At 39.6% G+C, this 13,111-nt stretch overlaps 2 protein-coding genes across 2 annotated transcripts in view; one reads left to right on the forward strand and one right to left on the reverse strand.

The window, feature by feature from the left end:
- The window catches only part of antxr1a (ANTXR cell adhesion molecule 1a), a 326,460-nt gene that overhangs the window by 128,742 nt on the left and 184,607 nt on the right, over positions 1 to 13,111 (forward strand). The gene's annotated exons all lie outside the window — the stretch shown is intronic.
- Positions 1 to 13,111, reverse strand: part of bmp1a (bone morphogenetic protein 1a) — a 98,840-nt gene that overhangs the window by 40,307 nt on the left and 45,422 nt on the right. Inside the window, exon 6 of the mRNA XM_079637211.1 lies at positions 10,939 to 11,044. Within this exon, the coding sequence (XP_079493337.1) occupies positions 10,939 to 11,044 (106 nt within the window). The remainder of the gene's footprint in view (positions 1 to 10,938; positions 11,045 to 13,111) is intronic.

Consider the following 13,111-nt stretch of genomic DNA (forward strand, 5'->3'; position numbering starts at 1 on the left):
TGTCCACCCATGAAGGGGAGGAGAGAGTGAGCCAAACAGCAGTAGGGGGCGTGTCCACCCATGAAGGGGAGGAGAGAGTGAGCCAATCAGCAGTAAGGGGCATGCCCACCCATGACGGGGAAGGAGAGAGTGAGCCAATCAGCAGTAGGGGGCGGGTCCACCCATGACGGGGAAGGAGAGAGTGAGCCAATCAGCAGTAGGGGTGTGTCCACCCATGAAGGGGAGAAGAGAGTGAGCCAATCAGCAGTAAGGGGCATGCCCACCCATGATGGGGGAGGAGAGAGTGAGCCAATCAGCAGTAGGGGGCGGGTCCACCCATGATGGGGGAGGAGAGAGTGAGCCAATCAGCAGTAAGGGGTGTGTCCACCCATGGAGAGGAGGAGAGAGTGAGCCAATCAGCAGTAAGGGGCGTGTCCACCCATGAAGGGGAGGAGAGAGTGAGCCAAACAGCAGTAGGGGGCGTGTCCACCCATGAAGGGGATGAGAGAGTGAGCCAATCAGCAGTAAGGGGCATGCCCACCCATGAAGGGGAGGAGAGAGTGAGCCAATCAGCAGTAAGGGGCATGCCCACCCATGACGGGGAAGGAGAGAGTGAGCCAATCAGCAGTAGGGGTGTGTCCACCCATGATGGGGGAGGAGAGAGTGAGCCAATCAGCAGTAAGGGGTGTGTCCACCCATGAAGGGGAGGAGAGAGTGAGCCAAACAGCAGTAGGGGGCGTGTCCACCCATGAAGGGGAGGAGAGAGTGAGCCAATCAGCAGTAAGGGGCATGCCCACCCATGAAGGGGAGGAGAGAGTGAGCCAATCAGCAGTAAGGGGCATGTCCACCCATGAAGGGGAGGAGAGAGTGAGCCAATCAGCAGTAGGGGTGTGTCCACCCATGAAGGGGAGGAGAGAGTGAGCCAATCAGCAGTAAGGGGCATGCCCACCCATGATGGGGGAGGAGAGAGTGAGCCAATCAGCAGTAGGGGGCGTGTCCACCCATGATGGGGGAGGAGAGAGTGAGACAATCAGCAGTAGAGGGCGTGTCCACCCATGAAGAGGAGGAGAGAGTGAGCCAATCAGAAGTAAGGGGCATGTCCACCCATGATGGGGGAGGAGAGAATGAGCCAATCAGCATTAGGGGGCGTGTCCACCCATGAAGGCGGAGGAGCGAGAGTGAGCAAGAGGGAGATTTGAAGACTGCTGAAAAAGAGATGGCTGAGAAACATTACAAAATAGAAAACGTCAGAGGAATATCTCTGGAAAAAGATGGGATATGATCAGGCAAGAGGTAGGACCAGTGTTAATATTAGAAAATCTTTCCAGTGCTGGAGAGGCCGAAGCGGGAAGGCCTGAAAACGGACGCAGATGTTTCCTTGGTTCTGCTCCATACGGGAGTAACATTGAGTGTTTGCTACTGGCGACTGACAGCCAACTCTTGCTTTTATATACTTGCTTTTATTTTATTTTTTATGTGTTCATTTTTTGTTCTTCCTTGTTGTTTGTTCATCCGCTTCACATTGTTTTTGCTTCTGTTATGATAAAGAGAAATCCACTCTTGGATTGTGTGCTTGTGCATTTGGGGGGCGGAGCACTTGAGGGAGGGGTGTGTTTGTTTCCACACTTCAACTGATTCTCAGAAATAGCTCACTGCACCTTTAAGGGCCAAATAAAAAGCACATTAAAATCAGCACCATCATAATGTTGCTTGATTGTAAATCAGCAGCAAAATGCTTTGTCTGTTTGTAGCTAAATAGTTCATGTATAATAGCAGTTTATTTTTTAGCAGTAAAACTACTATATAAATGGGCACTAGCGGGAGTTTGATTGGTCAGGATGTTATAAATAAACCTTTTGCTTTTTGATGAAAGCTTAAGTGATTATGCAAAACGGGACTGATCGAGTGTGTCTATCAAAGAACATTATCTGCTAAATTCCCACCTGGGATCATTGTCTCTCCCTCTGTTTCTCTCCATCCATTTATGTTAAACTAAATGAGAGTAGTACTTGACAACACTCATTTACCGGTAATTAATCAAGGGAGGCAATACAAAAGCCAAACAACTTCTAGTTGCATGAAGCTGCACAAATATGCTCTTTAATGTATTAGTTCTTCTTTTTGAAGCAATGCTTCAACAAAAACATCAACAACAACAACTTTCCACTTGCTTTTAATAAATAATATGTTAATATAAAGTCAATTTCATATTCCTAATAACCCTTAAACATCATATGGGACTGGAACATGAACTTACATTGGACTGGAACCTGTAATCCTACAAGTAATAACAGATTTGCAATTTGTTAAAAAAAAAAGTGATGCAGAGGCCATAAGAGAACAGAAAGGAGTGAGGGGAAAACGAGAACAAAAGAAGAGGAAACAGATGTTTCTCATATAGAGACTGTGTAGACCTGCGCTTGCGTGTGCCTCGACTCATGTTACCCGTACTCTGGGGGAATGTTGGCTGGAGGCTGTCAAAACTAGTCAGGGAAAACTTTTGATAAACACATGAAATGGGAATACCATTCTTCAATCCCATTAGCAGAGCATTTTGAGAATAATACGAGGCATCTCAATCTACAGCTCACATTTCTTTTCCTTCTACTGTATATACATTTTTTACTTCAGGAGAAGATATAGGTTAAATCCCAAAATACTTGGGATGATTAGTGTGTATTACATTATAGTACTTAAAAAAATATGTAAAAAGTTAGATGTATATGTGAAATAAGTCTCTTCTCCTCCCCAAGGCTGAAATTATTTATCAATATTGTAAAAACAGTAATATTTTGAAATACTATTTCAATTTAGAATAACTTTTTTCTATTTCAATACTGTGATAAAAATAAATATAAATGTCAATTATTCCTGTGACCAAAGCTGAATTTTCAGCATAATTTCTAATATTCTATAATTTGCTGCTCAAGAAACATTTATGATTATTATAAATGTTGAAAACAGTTGTGCTGCTTACTATATCTGTGGAAACCATGATATAAAACTTTTTTTTTTCACGATTCTTTGAAGAATAGATTGTTTAAAAGAACAGCATTTATTAGAAATAAATATCTTTTGTAACATGCTGTGGACTTTTGCTGACAATTAAACATGCATTTCTCTGCCCAGGTGACACGGAGAACAAGTAAACATTGTTCATTTACATAAACTACCGATATTGTAATAACACAAAATGGGTTGAAAACTGATAAAGTTAATAATAATAATTTGTTACATGTATATAGCGTTTTTTCTGAGACCTCAAAGCGCTTTACACAGAAGGGGGGAATCTCCTCAACCACCACCAATGTGCAGCATCCACTTGGATGATGCGACGGCAGCCATATTGCATCAGAACGCCCACCACACACCAGCTTACTGGTGGAGAGGAGACAGAGTGATGAAGCCAATCAGTGTATGGGGATGATTAGGAGGCCATGATGGACAGAGGCCACTGGGCAAATTTGGCCAGGATGCCAGGGTTACACCCCTACTCCTTCGAAAGACATCCTGGGATTTTTAGTGACCACAGAGAGTCAGGACCTCAGTTTAACGTCTCATCCAAAGGACGGCGCTCTTTTGGCAGTATAGTGTCCCCGTCACTATACTGGGGTGTTAGGACCCACACAGACCACAGGATGAGCGCCCCCTGCTGGCCTCACTAACACCTCTTCCAGCAGCAACCTGGATTTCCCAGGAGTCTCCCATCCAGGTACTAACCAGACTCAGCCCTGCTTATCTTCAGTGGGCAACCGGTCTTGGGCTACAGGGTGATATGGCTGCTGGTTAAAGTTATACTTTAAAGGTGACCTATGCAGGTTTTTTACCTTAACTGAACAGCTTCTGAGTCATTGGAATGGTTATATTAATTTTTTCGGGTTGAATGGTGTTCATCTCGCATTCCCCCCTATCGCCTGTGAGTGGAAAAAACACCCTTGCAACTTTGAGCCGGCGGGCCGGCGTCAGGAAGTATCGCGTGATATCAGGTCTCGCGATGTAACGAATTGCTTTACGGCAAAAAAAAAAATCTGCTGAATTTCTGTCATTATTGCGCTCCCTCACGCTGTTCGAACCCGAATGAATACAACGTTTTAAAGAATGTCCCGTCTGCTTTGATGTCGCTGATCTACTAGCCTCTGGTATTTGAGAGTCGACAACAAGTTTTTCGACAGTGTTGTCAAATATCTATTCCGAAGCTGTAGGGGGAGCTCTATAGAGAAACCTGCGAGCAAAAAAAACGAGAATACAGCGAAGAAATTCCCGAAACTGCATAGCCCTGCTTTAAATTGTAGTCTAGATTAGCATTAGTAGAACTAAAAGTGTGGTAAACCTTGATTTGGATTAGTTTTCGCTTGGATTTTGCTATCGCTAAAAAGATATGGCAAAAAGTAAATTCCAGAAACAGGTGAACTGCGGAAAAACAACTGAAACCCGAAAACAAATGTCTCAAATAGTGTCTAACATAAAGCTAGCCAAGTCAGAGCCAAAACAGAGTACACTTTGTGTGTGTGTGTGTGTGTGTGTGTGTGTGTGTGTGTGTGTGTGTGTGTGTGTGTGTGTGTGTGTGTGTGTGTGTGTGTTAATGACGTCATGATTCAGTTAAATGCCTTAAGATCAATGCTGAAAATACACCACCAATTCAAATCTCATTTCCTCCTGTCACATATGAATAGAAGTGTTTAAATGGTGATAGTAGTGAACTTTTCTGTGCAAGTTGCACTTATCTTTACTGTCATCTGTATATATTTGGGCTGCTGCTGTGTCAAACTAAACTTCTATGAGGATCAATGCTGAAGTCACCAATGCTAGACCCTCAAAAAAACAAAAACACGTTTTCTCTGCGGCACAGTAAAAGTAAGTCTGGTGGAAAGCTGAATAAAGCCTAATCTTTAAACCCTTGTCAAAGTTTATTGGCTCCATCACATGGTACTGGCAGTATGGTGGTTTTATTCTGTGCGACAGTAGAAATATGTTTAATAGTAGAGATTTTGATAAATCTTTACCACGATAGATAAGGTACAACAGGACTAAAGCCGCACCGGCACATTTTACTTTATTCTCTTCTAAACCACTAGATGGCAAAAAAATTCACCTCAGCACTTTTATTAAAGGTGCTATATGTAAGTTTTTTACTGTACTAACGCATAAACATACCATAATATGTTTACAGATATTTAGGGCATAGTTCACATACTCTTTCTCTGAAAAACACTTCTACAGCCAGTTATTTACTTTGAAATGTGCGTTCTGTGCCAGAATGTCTGTTTTTGTTTTGGTCTGTGCGATACCGCACGTTGCTAATTCACCCAATAGTATTTCGACACCTCAAGGTTGCCAGTGGGCGTAAAACACAGTATATTGCAGCCATGGTAGCCAGAGAACAAACTGGGTCAGAGATTGCAGATTTTACCCAACATAAAAAGCCTCCACACCCATCTAAAAATTTCTATGAAACGGAGCATATTAAAACGTGATATCAACTTATCTTAAATCAATAAATCAACACATGAACTTACAGGGCCCTATTTTAATGATCTGAAATGCAAGTAACTTTGTGGGCAGATCTCGGCTATTATACCGGCGGGATAAATGACTCTTGCGCCCGACGCAAATCTAAAATGGGTTGGTCTGAAGTAGCTACATTACTCATAGGTGAGGTTTAGGCGTATCTCACATTCCCTTTAAGAGCAGGCGCGCTTGTTCCATGGCGGATTGCTATTATAACGGCGGATTTGCCAGGCGCATGCAACTTACATGATGGTAACGGTGATTTCGCAGTTTTCAGAATTGTGTTTAATGGTTCTTGATGGACAACCCACTTTTGTCAGATGTCCTTATATACCTGTGTGTCTTGCCACTATTGATCAAACAAGTTTGATCCGTCTACAATTAGTAGGGCTGGACCCGAATATTCGAATAATCGAATATTCGTTCAGTGGGTTGGTATTCAATTTGAAAATTTGACATTCGAATATTCGTTTTTTGTTGTTGTTTTTTGCACACCTGGGATCCCCGCGAAACGGTTCTCATTCGCGCTTGAATAAGGCCGGCGACACACTGGCTGCGTGGCATGTCCGTTTTTATTTCGGCACCCATGTTAACAGGTTGGAGTTTGCACACTACCTGCTGATACACGAGTCTCAGGCGTGGCTTGAGCCACGCGGAAAACGCGTGCATGCTAGAAAAAGAACCAACGCCTAAGATGTTTATATGTCATTTTGACACGAATACATATCAATAAATGTAATTTTGATGTTTGAAAGTGATAGGTTTTGACACAAATGCAAATATAAACTATAAATATTTAAAATATTATCGATTATACTGGCCAGACCGATCTACTGCGCATGCGAGTAGAGCGGACCTCAGCAGAAAGTATAAATGCAAGTAGTCTGCGTCCGAGCTGTGCGCAGCTGTCGTGTACGCGTCCAAACTGGAGTATAACAGAGGCTTAAGTGTTCCAGCAACGGGAGTGTTCTAGAGCAGAACAGCGGAGTGTGTGTGGACAGAAGTGCATGAGAACAGCGGAGTGTGTGTGGAAGTGCATGTGGAAGTGCATGATGAGCTTGTGTTTTGGGTTTAGCTGCGTTGTTTGACATTGTGGAAAATAATAGAAACAAAATGTATTAGACTTTTTACCCGTTATTATCAATCTAAATTAATCTCGTTTTTAATTTAACTTAATTTCGTTTTTCTTTATTTAAATTTCGTTTTTCTTTATTTAAATTTCGTTTTTTCTTTATTTAAATTTCGTTTTTCTTTATTTAAATTTCGTTTTTTCTTAGTTTAAATTTCGTTTTTTCTTTATTTAAATGTTGTTTTTCTTTATTTAAATTTCGTTTTTCTTTATTTAAATTTAGTTTTTTCTTTATTTAAATTTTGTTTTTTCTTTATTTAACTTTCGTTTTTTCTTTATTTAACTTTCGTTTTTTCTTTATTTAACTTTCGTTTTTTCTATATTTAAATTTCGTTTTTCTTTATTTAAATCTACCCTTTACTCTGTCAGTAATTTGTTAGTCAGAAAAATATTAGACTACCTTAAAAGTATTGCTTAATTTAACAGACCTGTGTGTGTGCGTTTTATATCACTATAGTGCAGTGTCCGCGTTCTCGGAGCATAAGCCCAGCCCGCGTTGAGGCGCGCCGCTTCCCGCTCACGCTGTTCTGTAGTTTATTAAAAGTTTCTCACGTGCCTATCTATATTGCACCAAATCGACACTGCACTCCCTTGTGAAGTCGATTGGATGAACGGTTCTCGAAATAATCAAAATGCAAACAGACATACAGACACATAGAGATTCCTGCTTTTATTAGAGAGAAGATTATGTTCAGCACCCTCTCTCCGAAGCTTCGAATATTCGATGTTCATTACTACCGAAGCTTCGAAGCTCCAAAAATGGTTTTCGGACCAGCCCTAACAATTAGCCTGAATAATTTGGGTAAATGTGTAAGCTAGATTTATGCCTATTTTTTTCTCACCTTCATGGACACCACAATGATTTCCCTCGTGTGTTAATATTTTTCCTTGTAATTATGTATGGTTTGCAAAAATATGAACTGCTGTGTCTGTATAGATGAGAGAAGCAAAGTGTATGCCTGTTGTGCACACGCTACATTATGGCCAAGCATGCGCCCTTAAAATAGCATCTGAATAACGCGCCACTGACTTTAGACTAGTTTTTTCCTGGTCAGTGGCGGAATTGTTTTCTGAAACTGCAAAATAGCACCAGGGAACGTTTGTGCCGGAACACTTTTAGCTGATTTTCAGTTTTGTTCAAGGTAGTTAAAGCAACACTTCCATAATTCCATAATGGGAGAAAAAGAATGGTATCTGGGGTAAAAGGCACAATAATTAACATGATAATAAACAGCCGGCTGACGTTTGCAGCCTTGGTGAGCAGAAGAGACATGTATACTGTATATAGTTGTTGTAAAACAAAATCAAACCATGAGGTTTTGTCCTACCGCCCACCTTTATAGTCACACAGGCATGAGAAGAAACAGGAAGTTAATTACATTAAGCTGACGTCGAAAGATCGGATCATCAAACAGAACTGAAGCTAGATGATGTCTGCACCGAACCTTTCCACACACACGAAAACCGACTGGCTCGGATTACTCTCCGAACCACTGACAGGCACGCGAGAAGCACAATAGCGGCGTTGTGAAAGCTCAGCAGAAAGAGTGTAAGAGGAGCGAGATGCTCAGATAGCCATGCCCGCCTCAAAGTGCTGATGCCACATTCAAAGGTCACCCTGAGGAAACTAATAAGAAGTCGGAGTGTGAATAAAACAGCGCATCTAGGCCCATTATGCCTTTTCAAATATAACCTTTCATGCAGTGTGATGTATAGCTGTTTGTGAATTTAAAAGGTCTGCAAAGTTTTAAAGGTCAAAGTTATTGTCTCTTAAAAGAAAGAATCGATTCTGAAAACAAGTCGTCAGCGATTCCAGTCTTGCTTCCCATTACAAACCTATGTAACAATGCAACAAATTTGCATAATGCCAGCCTATGGTCTTTATTGGCTGCCCACAAACAGTCAAATTTGACCCCGCCCTCAAACACTGTACTTGCAGCTGAGACTGGAAGAGTTTGGTTTGTGTTGTCCATGTCGATAAGATGTTGTTTTCTGTGCTGCCAAAGCAAATCCACTTTGATGCACTTCCAAAGGATGAGGACTTGGGCTCGAATCGATTTGGAAAAATTACGCCATTGTTCCTTTTCGTATCGTATCGCTGTTTATTAAGCGCTGAGGAAGATCCAGAGACGCGCTGTAAGCGGTAGACCAATCATAACAGACTGAACCATCTGACCAATCAGAGCAGAGTAGGCTCTTAGAAAGGAGGGGTTTAGAGAGACTGAATCTTCGAACAAACCGTTTCAGACTCTTTGAGAAATGTGGCAATTCGTGATTGTATATTATAAGCAAATGAAAGTTTTGACCTTGGATGCATGTAAACGGATCCCTTAAAAAACGAAATTAGAAACCTTTAAAATAGCATAATAGGGACACTTTAATTATTCATAATGAGGAATAATTGAGGAATCCTCAACAAAACATAATTAACATTCAAACAATGTGAAATCGTTTTATATTATAGTTTTGTCTGCACATGAAAAATTCGCTGAGTGTTGTAGGTATTTACCAGGGTTCTGTTGCACGTTAGCTTGTGTTTCCAGTGTTTCCAGCATGTTGTTATGTAGTTGCTCGCGTGTTCTGGTTTCATGCTAGGGTATTTCAAGGTGGTTTCTTACCCCTAAGGGGCCGTTCACAATGCAACATGTTCTTGCATTTAAAAATGAGCAGAGCAGAGCAGAGAAATGCAATGTCTTGAGGTCCGTTTTTAACATTTGCACTTCTTTTGACTTGACATACTGTAATAAAACTGACAGTTTCATCCGGTCCCACTGTTTTTTCAGAGCCATCCGTCTAGCACGTTTATGAACAAAACTATTAAAGGGCACTGAAGTGGAACGCAAAAACATGCTCCAAAAAAACAATTAGAACTTTTTTCACCCAAAAATAAAAATCATTTTGTTATTTATTCAACTTCATCATTCTAAACTTGTGTGCTAATATTTTTTTGTTGGAACACTAAACATTTTTGAAGAATTGTTATGCCGATCTTGCCAAACAGTTCACAGTGACAAGTCTTGCTGCGGGTCTTTTGCAGTCACTCGAGGGGTTTTCTGAACCGGCCTTCTCAGAAAATCTGCTTGCAGCCGTTGATAGCTTTCCTTTTTTTTGTCCAGTGGCCTAGAACCACTGTTCCTTTAACTTGTGAACTAGGCTTTCAACAGTGTCTCTGGGAACATTTAGTGCCTTCGCTATCTTTTTGTATCCCGTTTCGTGTTTGTGAAGGGCAATGATATTTTTCTTTAACTTTTTGAAGCATTTTTTTGACTTGGCTATCTATATTTCTAACATGCAGTCAAACGTGACACTCAACGAACCTAGTCAGTTCAGATATTTCATGTGTTCTTGCTCAAGCACACCTGGTGAAACTAATGAAGCCCTTGATTAGTTGAATCATGTGTGCTTGAGATCTGTTTTGTAGATGTGTGCTGTTGTGAAGGATTCTATTCAGGGGGTTGAGTAATTTTGAGACTGCAGAAGACATTCAAAATGGCATTTTCAGTTGAATTTGGGGAAACCACTTGTAAACATTTGTTGTGTTGAATTATTTCAATTACTTTTGTTTGATTTGTTCATTGCAAAAAGTTCATTAAAATTTTACCAATGACGCTGATTTGCAATGGGGTTGAATACTTTTGATTACAACTGCATATACAGTGCCTAGAATAAGTGATCACACCCATGAATCTCTTATTATTCTTTTTGGAAATTGATCTTAATGCCTTAATTAATTATTATTTAATTTAAATAGCCGCACATCATCACATACCCTTCACCATACCTAGAGATTGGCATGGTTTTATTTCAGTTTGCCTAATAACTGGTTTGATTTGCATTGAGAGATGATCTTATGGAAAGTACCTCATGGCGATCTCTAGGAATGGTGAAGGGTGTGTGAGGATGTGCGGCTATTTTAATGCCAGAGGCCAAGGGAACTTTATCAGGATGCATAGTGTCCTGGATCCATATAGTAACTGGCCTTTAAAAAAAAAAATCTGCCGGCCTCTATGGGAATTTAACATAGGGGTGATCAGGTCCTGACTTATGCACCCTGTATTTTAAGGAAGAACATTTATTTATTTACGATACATTATTCATTCACAAAGAAAATTGGTGTCCTTATAGGTTGGAGTTTTCCTCATTTTTTTATAAGGCATTAAGATCAATTTCCAAAAGATGATTTATAATTCCTCTTTTTAGTCAACTTTAGCATGGGTGTGTTTACTTATTCTAGGCACTGTATGTATGTATATGATCTATATCATTTTTATGTCATTTCTATATTGTATTGTAAATTATGAAAAATAAGACAATATTCTAACCTGGAAAAGGTGTTTCTTGCATAGTGCATGATGCTGTCGAAGTCATAGACCTCTCCGAGTGAGTCCACCTCACCAGGCTCCATCTTCAGGAAGTTGTACTCCTGTCCTATGGGATGAAACCAAGAATGAGACTGAGGCAGGAAGTGATGTGAACTGGCATTGTCAACAAAATAGGCTGTCTGCTTGTTTTTTCAAAGATTGTTTTTATGGATTCGTCATTATTACATTATCACATTTTATGGATTATTTAATTATTCTCTTTATTATTATTATAAACTCAGCAACAAGAAAAAAAGAAACAACTTTTCAGGATTAATTATTTATATAATTTATTTGAATTAACTAGAGAGAAATTAGAATTGTATGAGTGAGTCTGTTCAGCATCACTTCAAAACCAAACTTCAAAATTAACAAGTTTCTGTGCTCCTGAATGTTTGTTGTGTGTGTGTGTGTGTGTGTGTGTTGTGTTGTGTTGTGTGTTGTGTGTTGTGTGTTGTGTGTTGTGTGTTGTGTGTTGTGTGTTGTGTGTTGTGTGTTGTGTGTTGTGTGTTGTGTGTTGTGTGTTGTGTGTGTGTGTGTGTGTGTGTGTGTGTGTGTGAGTCAATGAAAACAGCGCATTAATATAGATGGGCGATTAAACTGACTTGGAACTATTTGTGCACACCTTCCAGCCAATCAGAATCAAATATTCAGACAGACCATGGTATATAAATAAGTATGTAAAATTCAAATAAGACTTAAGGATTTAACCAATGGCTGTATCTGAAATTGCCCCCTTATACCCTTAAATAGGGAATTTTTTCAACTTTCTTTGGAGATTAATATTTTATAAATAAAGTGGTTAATCGTGTGTTTTGGTGTGTGTGTTTTTTTTTTTTTTTTGCACAAACAAAGACTGGCATCACTTCATAAAATTGAGGTTAAACCACTAGTCACATGGATTAATTATGTTTTTACTACCTTTCTGGGGCTTGAAAGTGGTACACTGCAAAAAATACTTTTCTTACTTAGTATTTTTGTCTTGTTTCCAGTCCAAATATATAAAAAAAAATCTTAAATCAGGATGCATATACTAAAGTAGTAAAATGCCATAAGATATTATCTCTTGTTTTCTTGTGAAATAAATCAAAATTAAGTGAGTTTTTGCTTAAAACAAGCACAACTATCTGTCCATGGGGTAAGAAAAAAATGCTTTAATCTTGTTTCTGTTTGACTTAAAGGGGTGGTTGAGTAAGATTTCACTTTTCTAACTTTAGTTAGTGTGTAATGTTGCTGTTTGAGCATAAACAACATCTGCAAAGTTACAATGCTCAAAGTTCAAAGCAAAGGAAGATATTTGCTTTTAAAGAAAAAAAAGAAAGCGATTTATTGATTATCATGACAGAATATGCTAATTAAAGATAGTTAACTCCACATCAGCAACATAAACTCATCAACTAACCATTCAGAGACGTCCTGTTGCTTCTACATGTGTCACTTCTTCTTGAGTCTCTCCATCATTGTCTGACTCCGTTTTAACATTAAAGGCAGAACAGTTTCTGTCATTTTAGTGTGTGTGTGCGTGAGGTAATCGCAGCTGCTAACACACACATGAGCTCTTTTGCAAACCCTCAAAAAGTGACAACTTTAACATGCTATATAAAAATATCTGTGGGGTATCACACACACACTCTGGGGACATCAGAGATTTATTTTACATCTTGTGAAAATGGCATTTTACCAGCCCTTTAAGATTATTTTTCTTACCTCATGGACAGATCATTTGCTTTTTTTAAGCAAAAACTCACTTAATTTTGATTAATTCCCCCAGAAAACAAGACATATCTTATCTACTTTATCTAGTAAATGCATCTTGATTTAAGAATTTTTAGTTATTTGGATTGGAAACCAGACAAAAATACGAAGTAAGAAAAGCATTTTTTTGCAGTGTAGTTGCGTAGCGGTCAGCGGAGGGACAGAAATCTCTCAGATTTCATTAAAACGATCTTCATTCCAAAGATAAACAAATGTGTTACAGGATTGGAACGACACGAGGGTGAGAAATCAATGACAGAATGTTTCTTTTTGGGTGAACTATCCATTTAAGACCCTAAAGGCTTACAGGCGGTGGACAATTAAGTTCAGAGGTCCCAGGTCACCTGTGTGAACGTGCCATAGACCTGCAGATGTGAAC

The sequence above is a fragment of the Phoxinus phoxinus genome, assembly GCF_949152265.1.
Source record: "Phoxinus phoxinus genome assembly, chromosome: 15".
Lineage (NCBI taxonomy): Eukaryota > Metazoa > Chordata > Actinopteri > Cypriniformes > Leuciscidae > Phoxinus > Phoxinus phoxinus.